At 38.8% G+C, this 16,453-nt stretch overlaps 1 protein-coding gene across 4 annotated transcripts in view; it reads left to right on the top strand.

Annotated features, from left to right (window-relative positions):
• The window catches only part of SLC36A4 (solute carrier family 36 member 4), a 122,316-nt gene that overhangs the window by 46,595 nt on the left and 59,268 nt on the right, over window positions 1-16,453 (top strand). For all 4 annotated transcript variants that reach the window (XM_075081111.1, XM_075081125.1, XM_075081117.1 and 1 more), the window contains 2 exons: window positions 2,248-2,417; window positions 11,187-11,356. In XM_075081111.1, the coding sequence (XP_074937212.1) occupies window positions 2,248-2,417; window positions 11,187-11,356 (340 nt within the window). The remainder of the gene's footprint in view (window positions 1-2,247; window positions 2,418-11,186; window positions 11,357-16,453) is intronic.

Genomic DNA, 16,453 nt, shown 5'->3' with positions numbered 1-16,453 from the left:
TTAAAGCTCTGCAGGGACAATGTAGCTTGGAATGAGATCTAACTGTAACAGTTTATGATTGTTAAGATTTCCGGAAGCTGTAGAACATGGCAGAACTTATGCAGAAAATATATTCCATTTATAACCACCAGAGAATTAACAGATACATGCTGAATGAGCATTTTTATTACCGGTCTGGGCTCAAATGCTATCTGTTTGTAGGAACTCAAGAATTGGAAAACTCAAAGGGAAAAATTGCCTGTAATTTGCATCCGTCAAAGCTCTTAATAAGAAGGTATCTTAAAACAATCTGATTTCAATGGAGGACAAAAGAATCTGAAGTGCTGTCTGTCCTACCTGGCAGTTCTTGATGTGAAATACAAAAAGATGACTTGATGAGTACTGTATAGACACAGAAACTTAATAAACATATTAACATAATTAACAAATGTAATATATTAACAAATTCAACATACTCTCTGTGTGGCAGTAAATTAATACTTCTAGCCATGTGTCTCCTATTGTATTTTTTCTGCTGCTTACCACTGTCATTTAAGAAATTATTTAAGTTTTAAAACTCTTCCTGGTTTAAATTGTGCATTCTCCAGCAGATTAAGCTACAGTGCAAACTCAGATTATATTCTGGAGGAAAAACGTCAGCAGTGGAGGGTCTGAATTATTATAAGGAAGATCCTCAGTTAAGATGTATGATGGATTTTAATTGAAGATTAATGAAAATTTGGAAATGCCTCCAAATATGCATCTTTTTAGCGATCTCTTTGTTCCCAAGTATAAAATGACTTCTTCAGGATTTCTAGTGTAGAAGGAATTTAACAACATAGGATGGATTGGCAGTGCTGACACTTCAGGAAGTGAATATCAGCGAGAGTCCATGAGGAAAGCAATGATTGTCTTATAGAAAATAATATGGTAGCAATTCAAATATACCAATTTGTTTGTTAATTAGTGGATGAAATCTGCTTTTTTCACAACTTATATTGGTTAAATTAAAGACAGTAAATATTCAGTCATTTAAAAAGCATTTTGGTGTGGCGACAGACAGTAGCTCTTACAGGGCGACCCTGTAAAAGATTTGACATAAGTGTTACTCAGAGACGACAAGCTTGTTTAATTACAGTGCCATACTGTTAATCAAATATAACCTGCATGTTTAATGAAAGATAAGCTGAACTGTGGTCTTTATTCCACTGACTATATTGACCAGCTCTTAATTACCGATCTTCATTACAGAAGCTTAGACATTTTACTTATATGATAGGCATTCAAAATTAGGTGTTTTAATCTTGAACTATATCCCATATTGAGTATCTGAGGTGAGTGTGCAGTTCTTCTAACTGACATGGGGAAAGTATGCTTGTACAGGAGCATCTGCATACCTTCAGTTTGTGTCTTAATGAAGATGTAAAAGGATCTGTTGTGCTGATGAAATTCAAGGTGGGCAGAGCAGCACGTGAGCTTGTCGCTTGGATTTCCTGCCTTGCCTGGAAATTTTGTGTTGGTGGCTGGAAACTTAAGTTGGAACTTAACTAAGTATATTTTTCTATACACTATGTACTACATGGAAAAGGCAGTCTGTCCAGCAAACTGCATGCAGTAATGGTTGTAATACCTGTATCTTCACTTCAAAGTGATGGCAGGCCCAGCAAGCTTGCTTGGCTATAGTTCAGGCTCAAAGCACCTACACTACATTTAGGAAAAGCAGTGCTTAGTATGCCTGGCTTTATTGCTGTCTGAAAAATTGAAAAGAACTTGGTTCTGTATTCTGGTACTTGTGGACTCAAGCTTCCTGTCTGGGGAGAGCTGAGGCTGCGCATGAGCTTGTGTGTCAACCGTGTGCATGGTAGATTTGTCTGTGATGGAGACTGACAGTGCAGACATACCTAATAAAAATAGGAGAATTAGCCATGGCTTCCAAACAATTCAGTTAAAAGAAAAATGTGTTGCTCATATGCCTGTGTATTTTCATCTGGACACTGTAAGTTTCTCTTGTCACTTTTTCTGACCTGTAAATGCTGCTTCATATTTCTACACTGGTGCTGTTTTTCAGCGGAAATAGATGCTTTTCAGTAATTCAGCATTTCTGTCGGATGCATAAAACATTGTGATTTTCCAGGCTGTAAAACATTATTGTAGAGTAATCTTTATTAATAACATCACCTAAATTTTGGAAATTGGCTTTGAAAGTGGGGAGAAAAGTAGTCCTACTGTGAGGATATAAAGTGTAATTGATTCTCCCTCTATTTCCAGGTACTCCCATTGGAAAACAGAATGAAGGACACCACACGTTTCCCACAGGCGCTGAATATTGGCATGGGAATAGTCATGACCTTGTATATCTCATTAGCTACTCTAGGATATCTGCGCTTTGGGGATGAAATCAAAGGCAGCATAACTTTAAACCTGCCACAAGATATATGGTAAGTGCATATGTGACTTAAACCCAGTGATCTAGAAGGCAAAAATGTCACAAAGGTTCTTCCATGCCTCAGTGCTGTCATGCTTAAAACTGGTATATTTTCTGGTGCCAGTCTTGTTTAATATCTTTATCAATGATCTGGATGAGGGGATTGAGTGCACCCTCAGTTAGTTTGCGGATGACACCAAGTTGGGTGGGAGTGTCGATCTGCTGGAGGGTAGGAAGGCTCTGCAGAGTGACCTGGACAGGCTGGATTGATGGGCTGAGGTCTACTGTATGAGGTTTAACAAGGCTAAGTGCTGGGTCCTGCACTTGGGTCACAACAACCCCATGCAGCGCTACGGGCTTGGGGAGGAGTGGCTGGAAGGGTGCCTGGTGGTGAAGGATGTGGGGGTGCTGGCTGACAGCTGGCTGAACATGAGCGAGCAGTGTGCCCAGGTGGCCAAGAAGGCCAACGGCATCCTGGCTTGTATCAGGAATAGTGTGGCCAGCAGAAGCAGGGCAGTGATTGTGCCCCTGTACACGCACTGGTGAGGTCGCACTTCAAATACTGTGTTTAGTTTTGGGCCCCTCCCTACAAGAAAGACATCGAGGTGCTGGACCATGTCCAGAGATGGGCAGTGGAACAGTGAAGGGTCTGGGGAATAAGTCTTCTGAGGAGCAGCTGAGGGAACTGGGGTTGTTTAGCCTGGAGAAGAGGAGGCTGAAGGGAGACCGTATCGCTCTCTACAACTATGTGAAAGGAGGCTGTAGTGAGGTGGGTGTTGGTCTCTTCTCCCTAGTAAGAAGTGATAGGATGAAAGGAAATAGTTTCAGGCTGCACCAGGGGAGGTTTAGATTGGATATTAGGCAAAATTTCTTCACTGAAGGAGTGGTCAGGCATTGGAACAGGCTGCCCAGAGAGGTGGTGGAGTTGCTGTCCCTGGAGGTATTTAAAAGATGTGTAGACGTGGCACTTGGGGACATGGTTTAGGAGACATGGTGGTGTTGGGTTGATGGTTGGACGTGATGACCCTAGAGATCTTTTCCAACCTTAATGACTCTGATTCTGTGGTAGGTGCTCAAACTCTTTTTAAAATATACTGTATTTTTACATGTAGTGTACTGTATATTGTAACGTATCTCTGTGCCTTCTGCAGCTGAGCTATGATTCTAGTCAGCAATTTCTTGCATATTAAAAGGAATTGTGTATGGAAACAGATCTATGATCTTCACAGTAAATTATTCCAGCTCTAGCAGGAATAAGTGCCAGGTGTATTGAAGAAGGGAATATGCAGTTTGCAACCAAGTATATTGCAGTTCTGAAACCAGTTAGTTTTACCTTGGATATCCTGGTAATATACTGCCCTTTTTTAGTGGAGTCACTGAGTTTAGCAGGTAAAAAACTGGAATAGAAGACATCAATCTGAATAGATTTATAGTTCAGATGCAAGTCCATGGATAATGCATAATAATGGCTTCCTATCAGGGAAATGAAGCTTATGCTTGCCAGTGTCTCAGGGATATTATAATTTTTATTTAGCTTTTTTCTTAATGTTCCAAGAGCTCCACATGTCGTGTGCTGAAGAAATACTGAAGACTATTTCAACTGGTGCATTGTTAGTTCTGTATCTATCTATGTATGGATATATTCTGTAACTATTAATTTGAATATAACTCTCATTTTTTTAGTACCTTTATGTCTAATGGGCTTAAAATTAGGTACATCAGTAGGGCACAAGTGTAAAAGCTGAAAAGTATTTTAATGTTTTCATTCTGATCATGTTTTCATTCTGATCAAGATGCTTGCATCTACTTGTTGTTCAGTGTCTGTTGTGGTAGCATATTGAAGTAGTGAAAACTCAAATTATGTGAAACAAAAACTGCTTTGCCGAACTGAATGCTGACTCCTTTTTTACTCTTTGAAAAAGGGAAGAACACTTTTAAAGAATGTGCTCTCTTTTTCCACTTTCATTCCTTGGAGTCAGTATGAGCTATGCATTTTTAATGTTCTTAAAAAATTTTGTTTAATTGCCTGACTGATTCCAATGACAAATACATGAAATGATAATAAAATGCGTCTTAAAGGATGAATGGGTTTTTTTGTTGCTAGAATTTTTATATCTGTGTTGTTGCTTTTTTGCTTGTTTTGGTTTTGTGCTGCTATTGTAAAAATGGAGATTTGGGTCTCAGTTTTTTGCCCATTTTGTGGATTTTTTATTGTTTTGTGTTTTGGCCCCCCCCCCCCCCCCCCATATTTTCCTGTGGTTCTGTTTTTTGGGCATATTGCTCATGGTATATATTTAATTGTGTCCTTCCATTGGTTGTATGTCTATATTTAAAAAAGCAGAAGTCTTTAGACATTTACTGCATCCATTCTGTGTGCTGCATCTGAAATGGAATATACTTCTATTTGTAATATTACATGGTATTGCTCATTGTTGATATGATTAGTGATTTTTTTAAATGGTAGCTCTGGGTTTATCTGTGCCTTAAGAGAAGCGCTCTTAAAAAAGGAGGGAGAATGGAGTGAGGCAAGGTTGCTCACTTTGCTTTTTATTGCATTCATGCAAGCAACAGGATGAACTTAATTCTGCTGTAATATTCTGTTTTATTCTGCAGCCCTGCTGTCTAACAGGGCTGTTCAAATATGAGTTTTCAAATAGCTCTTGGCTGCAATACAGATGTGATGAGAAGATTATATTTATCCTGATGGCTTTACAGACCTAATGCAAAGAAAGAGATCATAAAAGAGATGGAAACTGGTGTTCTATAAAGTAGAGAATTGGCCTTATAAGTTTAATAACCTCAGAGCTGCTCAGGGCACACACACATAGAGATAACAAAGTCATCTGTTTTCTTCTTACCCTGGAGACTACCCCAGACCACTAAACAAAATTAGAAGCAGAAGCAGCTCAGTGGTACGCCCATGGGCTGTGATGTGCGATGCTACTGCTGTGTAGTACTGTGGGGTCTACCTGGTACAGTGCTGATGAGCAAATGTGTGCAGTTAGCTGTGCTAGCAAAACAAATTCCCAGTGAACCATATGACAATATCTTGTTATTTGGTCCTCACATAAAAAGCCAGTAAGTGGCTGGATTGAACTAGAGAAACACAAGGAGTGGATGAGTTTTTATAAGAAAGCGGTCATGTGAAAGAACCTGGGATTTAGCTAAGCAGTGAGACTTGGCTTATGTGTTTAATTCCAGCTGGATAATCCCTGTCTTAAAAATAAGCCTTTCCTGATACAGAAAATTAAAATTCTGCTGCTTTCTGAGTTTTATTTGGTGTTCTTGCAGATGAATTGGCAAAGAGGCATATACAGGCCCTAGACCAGTGAAGTCCTTAAGTTTAATTTAAATAGAGGACTGCTCATATTCTTAAAAACATTATTCTAGATTGGAGCTTTTGGAGAAAAGACTTGTCGCACTTCTAGTTTAGATTGTGTTTTGGAGTAAAGCTGTCACGCAGCATACTATATTAATTAGAATATGTTGAAAATGGACTTTAGGAAAACAGTAGTTTTCAGCTTGTTTTTGCTGATCTTAAAAACTTTTCTAGAATCAAAGAGTTCTATTTTACTGCATTAAGTAATTTTGATTTTTTTACATGCAGTTTTGTTTAGCTGTTTGGAATATCTTAGTAATTGTTTTTCATATCTCAGAAGTATGCTGAGTACCTAGTGGCATAAATCCTTTTACTCAGTTCGTTGCTGACTGAGGAGAGGACACACAGGCGTAGAGCATAGTTTACCTGATTTATTCATGACCATGAGGTGCCTCCTGACCCAAGCCATGTAGGGGCACCATTTGCCTAAACCAGCACATATTTATTGTTAAAAAGTGCATAATTATTTTCACATTACCATCAGTTTGAACCAAGTCCTGCGACATCTGCAAATATAGATTATAGGAAATTCTGCTTTACTACTTAGTGTTCTTGGCTGGGGTCCTGTAGAATCATAGAGTGGTTTGGGCTGGAAGGGACCTTTACAGACCATCTATTCCAAGTCCCTCTGCCATGGGTGGGGGAACCTTCCACTAGATCAGGTGGCTCAAAGCCCTGTCCAACCTGACCTTCAACACTTCCAGTGATGGGGCATCCACAGCTTCTCTGGTCATCCTGCTCCAGTGTCTCACGTCAAAAATTACTTCATTGTCCTTGGCTGGAGTCTCAGCTTCTTGAGGCTGAAGGTTCTTTCCACCATCTCTTCTTTGTTAAGATACAAGTGACAGTCTTTGTGCAACAGTTCCCTTACTGTGAATCCAAAAGGTTAACTACCATGCAAATAGTATATTAAGTTCAACAAGACATTACACGGTACTAGTTCAAGTGGAAGCTTAGCATAAGTAATGCCCTATTGGGTCTAGGGGTATTGATATGCAAGTTTTTTCACACTAGTTTCGAATTTTTTCCCCTTAAAAGAGGCACAACAAAATCTAAAATGTAGAATTGAAAAGGGCAGGCTTTTGTTAACTTCTTTTAGCACATATGAATGATCTGGATTTTTTTTTTAAAGGTATCCTAAGGAGCCGCCTTTATCCAGTTGGACTATAATATTAAGTTACTAGTAAAATAACTTTAATAATATAAAAATTGTTTCCTAATTTGAAAAATTTGGATCCTTGTAGAGCTAAAAAATAGTGTAATGGAGACACTTGCTTTGAACTACTTTGTACTCAAAGCTTTGAATCCTGTTTTTGAATATCTTTTAAAAATTATTTTTGTAAAGGTTTGGGGTGATCTGAAGCCTGAGGATTACAGGCTAATTGTGGGTAGTTGGTCAATTTGTCTTTTTGTTAACCACCTAAAATCCATCTAAACTTCTGGAATAGGGACAGTGAATTAGAGATGACAGAAAAGTGACTCTGTTTTTTCCTCAAAATTTCTTAAAGCTGCTCTGCAATCAAAAAGAAGTATGTCACAAAACGAGTGGCTTCTAAATGAGCTACATCATTATGTCACCATGTAAAGTGATAGTTTTCTGTCCCCTTGAATATGCTTTTGGGGCTTTATTGAGTTGTGTACAGTGGTGGTCAAACCTTTGATACAAATAATTTAGGACTTGATAGTCAAAATATATTTTTAGTCTAAGTGTGTTTTTCATTTTTCCCCATATGTACACTTTTAATTCCTTCTGTATATTTGTCCAGCTAATAAAAAAGCTGAATGTCTTTCAGTATTATCAGAATTGAAAATTTGATGACCTGACTTCCAGTTGTGAGATGCAAAGCATGTTAGACTAGGCTGAAAGGGCTATTTAAGTTCATCAGCTTTATTCCTCTGCTCAAAACCACATCAGTGTACCAAAACCATTACTGACTGTTCTCAAATTAATTTCTCTGAGACCTTCTCTTGGAGTAGATCTGCAGACATTTTGTTTACAAAAAGCTGGAGAGGTAGGAATAGCTTCAGACAGATCATGAAGGAATAAACAATAATGCTACAACTATATAGGAACACATTTCACTGTGTATAGATGAGATAAGAGCATGATATCTAAAAAACCTTGGAAATCTTGGAAGAAAAAAATAATTTGTTATCTAAAATTCAGCAAGACAGTGCCAATATATGGATTATTTTCCAACATACATAAGGAAGCAAGATGTATGAGTCCATGCAAAATGATATTGAAGTTAGGCTGCCAACCCATTCAGGCATTTTAAAAAAAATATTTTCCTTATTTTGTACCTAAGCCTCACAGCTGCTTTAATTATTTTTCTTACTGAGATACAGTTTATATGAGGGTAGATGTTAATTTTTTTCCCTTTTTCTTTTTTTGTCTTCACCTTTGATATGACTCTCTTTTTCTGATAAAGACAAATAATCTTTTTCTTTACTCACAGGGTAGGGTTTTCTAGTTCAGCACAGATCTGAAAAAAAGGTGCATAAAGATTAAAGCTGGATGATCTGAAGTCAGTTAATATCTTTGGAATAGTAAGGAGTATTTTGAACCAATTTAGGTAAAAATAAGTTAAATGTGGCTGAGCTGTATATTGTTTATAAAGAAACTGTCCACTATGTTGCACTTTCTGAACATTTTTGTCTATACTTTGATGACATGCAGGGTGGAATAATACTAGACGGGGAAGAGATTAATGAGAATGGAAATTCTTCCCCCTTCTTAAAATGTAGCTTTTGCCTTTTACCGGTCTGTGTAGAGAGAATTTTGCTCTTTATGTAACTGAAGTCTTGGGGTCGTGCCAGACAGCAGCTTGTCTTTGTCTGCACAGAATTTAAAATCATCCTAAAGTAGCTTTTCAACAAAATACATGGTCTCTTAAAAAAACCTATCTTGATCCCCAAAATGTTTGCCTAGTTACGGCAGCTCTAGTCCTGTATGTTAGGAAAGACATTCCTGCATCAAAAAGAACTCTCTTCTACACGAACATACCATCTTTTTCCAATTTCTTTTTTTTCAGTAGTGTATCCTGCCCGTCCACCACTGGCATATGGTTGGCACAATTTGGAGCTATAGAATTTGGTACTCTGTGTTGCTATAAACCTTATGAAATTCTGGTACAAACCAGTGTTTTTTCCCATCATTGCTGTCTTTAAATATCAGGGCCTTTACTTACACTTCCATCTCCTCATATCTGACACAACCCTACACGAAACTTTGGTTGTGTATTACTCCTTTTTGACATGGCACAGTAATTTCACAGTGTTTTGTACCTAGTGCTTTTGAAGAGGAGGGTGTGGACAGCAAGTAAATTTGGTTATGGATATATTCTAGCCTTGAAGGTACAGCCTTTGGTTTTAATAAATTTCCTGAGATGTCCTCTTCCCAATGTGAAAAGTCTTTTTAGGAACACTTTGTGAATATGCAGAATTCTGGAAGATATTGGCTTTGGTCTTTAAATGGCCTATGTTGACTTCCAATGTGAAAGGTTTATCAGTGTGCAGATTATATTTGATGTAAATGTGGAATTTTCTTTTCCAAAATAACTGCCTGCTGTATAACCTGCACTTCAAGCTTATTGAATTATGATTGTGTGATACTGATTTTTTTTTGGTGGGTTTCTCTGGGTACATATTTTGGCAGTATGCTTACCTTCTGCAGTTTCATAGGCAGTTATAACTATTGCATGCAGATAATGATATCTTTCTGTTTACTGGGAAGAAATATATACGTATATACACACACATCTATATATAGCACTGTAGTACCAAGTGGCCAAGATGATACTTTGAGTGTCAGACAGAATCCCGCTACAGCGCATGAAGGTGCCGAACACATCGTATCTTTTTGCACTTTTCCTTCAGTTGATCGTGATCATCACCACCATAACTATTATTAATTTTTGCACCTCTGAACTTCATAGTAAAGTATTAAAACAGAATAGAACATAATCTGTGTAACATTTAGTTTTCTATAACAGAATGACTAGTTTGGCTCTGAAAACTGGAACTGTGGCCTTCTTGATTGCATATAGTTTTGGAAGCAATAATTGACATGCAGAAAGGGCATCAAAGCTGTCCAGAAAAAATGGCTTCTCTAGGATTTTCTCACAAAATCACCACACTACTCTTAAGTGGATACTTCATTGCATAGATCACAATTACAGCCATTCATCTTCAAACAGACTTCTATTTTTCTGTTAGTGCTTGTGTTAGAAGGTTTTTTTTTATTGTGTTAAGAACCTGTAACTCCATTTTGTGTTTGATCAAAGCAAACACTGATCAAAGCAAAGACTGATTGTCAAAATGGTAGTGCTCAATCAGTTTCTGTCTTCATTAAGAAACACAAACAGGATTGCTTGAATTTTTTTTTTCCCCACACATTAAAATACTTACGTTGTATTGTTTTGCCCATTATTGCAGCTTCTCTGTTAAATAATTTGGCAAGGGGGGGATAAAATCCTGTATGTGTAATATGGCTTTTATTAGTATAGTAAATTGTGTTAGTATAATAAATTAATCCAATTAGTATAATGTTGATCACTGACTCTGTCTTGGCTTACCTCGTGAAATGAGTAGTGGCTACTTTCTGTCATCGTGCCCTCAGCCTACTGCTTAAGGACTCTGTAAATCACGTTCTGGCTCAAAGCAAGCCTCTATGCACAGAACCGCAGTTTGTGGAGAGGCTGAGATGCTGGCAAGTGTGTGGTAGCCTGGGATTTCTTAGTTTTCTTTTCCCCCACTGTGGGACTGGGACAGTTTGGGGTCTTGGAAGCTATAAATACAGCTTCGTGGGATTTGAGCTGATTTTCAGTTTCATGAAGGCTGACCTGGTGTTCGTTTAGTTGTGTTGTCTAATGTGCAGGGAATTCTCAAAGTAGAAAAACCCTGGCATTGCACATGTCAGAAGCAAAATTTCAACCTATTGCTCTGAAACGCCAAATAATCCTTCTGTCCACATCTTCCTTCTGTTTGGAGGGAATTGTTATATTTACCATGTGGTTTTTGATGTACAATTTTAGAAAAAAGCCACTGCTGTTAACCAAAAATAGTCTTAGGGAAAAAAATTATAGTCACTTTACCAGTCATCTTAGTTAACAACGTAACAACTGTGGGGGTTTTCGTAAACCCTGAAGTGAATGGTAAAAATAAAAGCACTGAACAGGTTATATTTTAGTAGGCCTTAAAGCTTGTTAAGTACTCTGAATTTACATATGAGGTAAAGAATCTGGATCTAATTAGAAATGTGGGGGTTTCCTTGCTTAGCCGTTAATGAATTATCAAATGTCATATGGTAGAAAATTATTTAAAAGAAAGATAAATTAGCAAGCTAATTTTTTTAATGAAGAGTTTGCAACTTACATGAACATGTGTAAATATTTTGAACAGGTTGTATCAGTCTGTAAAAATTCTGTACTCCTTTGGGATTTTTGTGACCTATTCGATTCAGTACTACGTCCCTGCGGAGATCCTCATTCCAGCTGTCACCTCCAAAGTGGAGCAGAAGTGGAAGTTACTCTGTGAGCTTGTGACGAGAGCACTCTTAGTCTGTTCAACTTGTGAGTATGTGCAGAACATCCATAAAAAAGCTTGCTATTACACGTTGTTGGTGCCTGCTTATTTAAATATATGTTTTGTTATTTATTTTTCCAGAGGCGAGCAAACCTGAAATCTTTTTTCAATGGTTTTAATATGTTTTTATTTTCATGAACAAGTGAATCTAATGTATTTGTATTTTAACCATACTTTTTTAGTAGGTGTGACCAATATTTGATAACCATATCTTTCGCCAATAACACTTTAACTGCCAACCTCAAAAGAATTTTTTTAGAATAAAAGTTTTTAAGTAATAGACACACATTGCTTTTTCATGTCACCATTTCTCAATGTGATCTGCAATGCATGCTGCTTGTGGAGAAATCCTTTTTCTTTTTTGTCAGTCTGAAGGTTAAGCCTAAGGTGTGCTGCTCTGTATCCATACAGTAGCACTGGCAAACATGGGTGTTATCTACCTGGACTTTAGCAAAGCCTTTGACACTGTCTCCCACAGCCTCCTCCTAGAGAAGCTGGTGGCTCATGGCTTGGACGGGTGTGCTCTTCGCTGGGTGAAAAACTGGCTGGATGGCCGAGCCCAGAGAGTTGTGGTGAACAGAGCTAAATCCAGTTGGCAGCTGATCATGAGCAGGGTTCCCCAGGGCTCAGTGTTGGGGCCAGTCTTGTTTAATATCTTTATCAATGATACGGATGAGGGGATTGAGTGCACCATCAGGAAGTTTGCAGATGACACCACGTTGGGTGGGAGTGTCGATCTGCTGGAGGGTAGGAAGGCTCTGCAGAGTGACTTGGACAGGCTGGGTCGATGGGCTGAGGTCTACTGTATGAGGTTTAACAAGGCCAAGTGCTGGGTCCTGCACTTGGGTCACAACAACCCCATGCAGCGCTACAGGCTTGGGGAGGAGTGGCTGGAAAGGTGCCTGGTGGTGAAGGATGTGGGGGTGCTGGCTGACAGCTGGCTGAACATGAGCCAGCAGTGTGCCCAGGTGGCCAAGAAGGCCAACGGCATCCTGGCTCGTGTCAGGAATAGTGTGGCCAGCAGAAGTAGGGAAGGGATCATCATGCCCTTGTACTTAGCACTGGTGAGGCTGCACCTCGAACACCGTGTTGAGCTCCTCAGTACAAGAAAAACATTGAGTGGCTGGAGTGTGTTCAGAGATGGGCAATTAAGCTGGTGAAGGGTCTAGAGGATAAGTCTTCTGAGGAGCGGCTGAGGGAAATGGGGTTGTTTAATCTGGAGGAGGTTGTAGTGAGGTGGGTGTTGGTATCTTCTCCCAAGTAACAGGCAATAGGATGAGAGGAAATGGTTTCAGGCTGCACCAGGGGAGGTTTAGATTGGATATTAGGAAAAATGGCTTTGCTGAAAGGGGGGTCAGGCACTGGAACAGGCTGCCCAGAGAGGTGGTGGAGTCACCATCCCTGGAGGCATTCAAAAAACATGTAGACGTGGCACTTGGGGACATGGTTTAGGAGGCCTGGGGGTGTTGGGTTGATGGTTGGATTTGATGATCCTAGAGATCTTTTCCAACCTTAATGTTTGTCTTTACACCTCCCATCTAAAGTGCTGAATAACATAGGAAGCTTTTCTGAAATATGTTACAAAAATGGTTTGCAGTACAAAGCTGGCTTCTTGACTCTGCCATTTATACTGAAATGAGCTCTTTACCTTAAAAAAAAAAAAAAAAGAGAAAAAAATCGAAAGCGCCAAACATGCAAAAAATGCCAAACCTTGTTTTTTAGGGGGAAAATATTGATGAAAAATTAGAGTTTAGTTTTTGTTGGCTCTCTTCTCTTGGTGAGTACTGACCAGTGGGTAATGTGCTGGACTGCAGCTAATAATTGTCTGTTGTCAAAGAGAACTTGTACATCCAGCGTAACCTTCTTAAGGTCAAGCCTTTTGAGATAAACAGTTTAATGTTGGTGCAATTTAATTACTGCAGTAAGCAAAGGGAAATACCACTGATCTAATAACTTGCTGCTCTGAAAATACATCTGCTGCATGAAATTAAAAGAAAATAGTGAAAAGCTTTCTGGAATAATGAAGTGCAGATCTCCTGAAACACCATATAGCTCGTGTTCTGCTTCAAGTGTTGATGGTGCTTAGCAAACCTGTTAAGATTTTAAGATTGAGGATAGATGAATAGCTCTTGTAGTACCTGAGGGATATGTATATCAAAATGCTTCAGGTTCCAAAATGCTTTTCAGTGTCTCTCCAGGACCCGAGTAAACTCTCCGGTCTTAACCATATCTTGGTGTCATGAGGCTTTCAACCTCCACTCATTCTCTGTTGTGCTTTAGGTGCCCCTTATGACCTGCCCTAGTAATGGTACCACAGTACATTTGAATATGTAAATTTTGTGTAGATCCAAACTATTGTTTACAGCTGAAGGTTTTGAGAATTTATAGGTGAAAAGATGCTTTTAGAGATATGTCTGATGAGGAGAGCCTGTGGTGAATAGGTTTAAAAGCACATTTGCCTCCTGGGCTTCAGAAAATTATAAATGACTCCACGATACTCAGCCCTAGTGTGGTTTTGTTTTTTTTTGGTTTTTTCTTCCCTCAATTTTATTATTGAGCTTTGTAATTACTAGGTAGTCTGGGAAGGCAAAACTGGGGCACAGTCTCCAAGAAAAGGAAGCAGAAAAAGAAAGAAAATTTTGCTATAAAATCTGGAAGAGGAGCCTGTGAGAGGTAAAAAAATGGAAGCAAGTCAGAGGTGGGGTACCTTGTGAGCAGGTCTTGAAAACGGAGTGGTTGCCTGTTAGGTATAATTCACCCAACTATAGTTGGGTGAATTGGGACAGGAAGAATCTAATCCAGCATGAATCGTGGTGGATCCCTTTTTCGCAGAGGCATGTGGACATGTATTCTTTCTTTGTCTTTTTGCTGTCATACAGTTGTGCGTTGTGATTTTTTCAGGTTTTTTTTAAATCATAAAAGAGCAGCTACTGCTCTTCCTTTTCTGAAGGCATAATAAATTAAAATGATTCAGTATAAAGTGAATGCTATATCTTTATTTCTTTTAAAAAAATGTGTAGTGAAATTGGACCTGGTTCGTGCCATTGAAACTTACGTGTGATGCAAATCTCTCAAATGGACCTGCTGAAGTGTTACAGGTGTTACTGGGATATTTGAGAGTATTAAATTGTTTGCTGGAAGGGACAGAAAAGTGCCTAAAAGCTCTGAAATGTTTGATATTTGCCAGGCTGTTGTGTGATACGTTGTGTTTATCCTAGTTGTCATTTCAGGTTTTTTTCAAGTAGTTTCTACAAATTCTGTGCACGCAGTATCTATAATCCTTCTTCACCAACAATTGTGTGTGTGAGCTCCCATGCTTACACTCACCTTCTGTTTGGCATTTTTCATTGAAACATTGGTTATAAACCAGAGTTGTTTTAAATAGTGCTTTGCTTTCACTGGGTGCAGACCCTGGTTCCTAAAATGATTCATAAAAGTGTTTCTTTATTAGAAAGAAAAAAACCCAAAACCTTTTAAATTGAGTTTTAAAAATGGTTTTGTTATCAGTGACAGAATATGTTGTAATGTCTGGACCATTCAGAGGTCATATGCTGATTAAAGGGACTCGGCCTGCTTGAAAATAATTCTGTAAAAAGAGAAACTTCAGCTGTGTTACTAATAACACATTAGCTTATTAAGTGAAGACTTCAAAAATCAGTTATTACTAATTTTTTGGGCTTTTGCATTTCTCAAATAAAAGTCAATGAGGTAATCATTTTATTGTTGCAGTATATTAGAAACTTTGCTGGGAAAAAGCATACCCTGGAGTGATTCTTTTTGTTTTGTTTGGTAAGGTTTGTTTTAAGTAAGTACTTGACAAGTGACCGGAGATGTAACACGCATCCAAAAAACCATATGCCTTCCTTGTGGGTATTAATTATTTACTTGCTCACTTTTGGGCACGTAGCACTGCAGGAGGCTGATCACAAGTATATTATGTGGTTTTCGATTTGCATGTTCTGCTTCCTCTGCAATTGTTTCACAAAAGGGACCTTATCTGAAGCATGCTATGGAAAATACACTTGACTGCTAATGTCACCAGTCAGAGCCAGACCTTCAAGCCTGGGGCAGGGGAGGAGCGTACCCAGCTGTTGGGGCGTGCGTGGCTGGGCTGGGCTGTTGTCGCTCTTCGAGTAGGTCAGTCTTTGCTCACTGAGGAGTTCCCAAGGAGCAGTGAGATCACCTGGACTCTTCTTCTAGACAGAATTGGTAGTTAAAGCTGTTCAAAAAATTGTTTTTTACCATATTGGAAAGAAAGTTACAAATAGATTTAAGAACAATGTTCGCAGTACATGTCTGAAATTTCACATCTGTTCTTAGCGGCTTTTTTAGCGGTATTAGCCAAGATAAAAACAAATGCTAAGGAATATTTTTGCTGGGAGTGTGCTGGACTGGCAAAAGCATACTTCTTTTGTTTATACTTTTTGAACAAGGAAACAGTGAGTAGAAATGACTTGACAGACCATGTTCCCTACTACTTTTCTCCTTTCTTCCTGTTTAGTTTAGTGTTAAAATTGTATCTTAGTATTGCATGGGTAAAACTGCAAGTCAGATACTTCTGAATTATAGAAGAAAAAGGAGGGAGAGAGGGAGTTTCTGCTTCATTTGATATTGAACGCTTTTCTCCATTTAATTTGCAAGAGATGTACAACTCCTCATCTTTGCTTGGATTTCACCCTGTGTGGTGTAGCGAGTTGGAGAATCACACCATACTTCATAAATCATAACACTAAACAGTTGTTTTAAAAACTCAGGTGAGCACCTTGTTCACTGACTGGAGGGATGAGCTAGGCTTGTGGTGAAAGTCCACACTAGAGCTGGAGACTGGGCTTGGTAGTTGTTGAAAGCAGGTGGGAGCTAGTCTTGTAGCTAGCTAGGCAGAAATGTGATTGAATGTCAGATAACTTCAGTACTTTGAAATATTAGTCAGTGTGGAATTTTTATAACGTTGAAAGTCTTTACCCTGATTTTATATCTTTAAAACACATGTCACAAAAGTAGTTTGGATCTGTGATTGCTGCATCTTCTTGGATACAGGTTGGGCATGGTGCCCCTGATTCAGCCCTTAGCTGAGCCTGTTATGT

The sequence above is a fragment of the Phalacrocorax aristotelis genome, chromosome 1, assembly GCF_949628215.1.
Source record: "Phalacrocorax aristotelis chromosome 1, bGulAri2.1, whole genome shotgun sequence".
Classification (NCBI taxonomy): Eukaryota; Metazoa; Chordata; class Aves; order Suliformes; family Phalacrocoracidae; genus Phalacrocorax; species Phalacrocorax aristotelis.
This window is presented reverse-complemented; position numbering and strand designations above follow the sequence as displayed.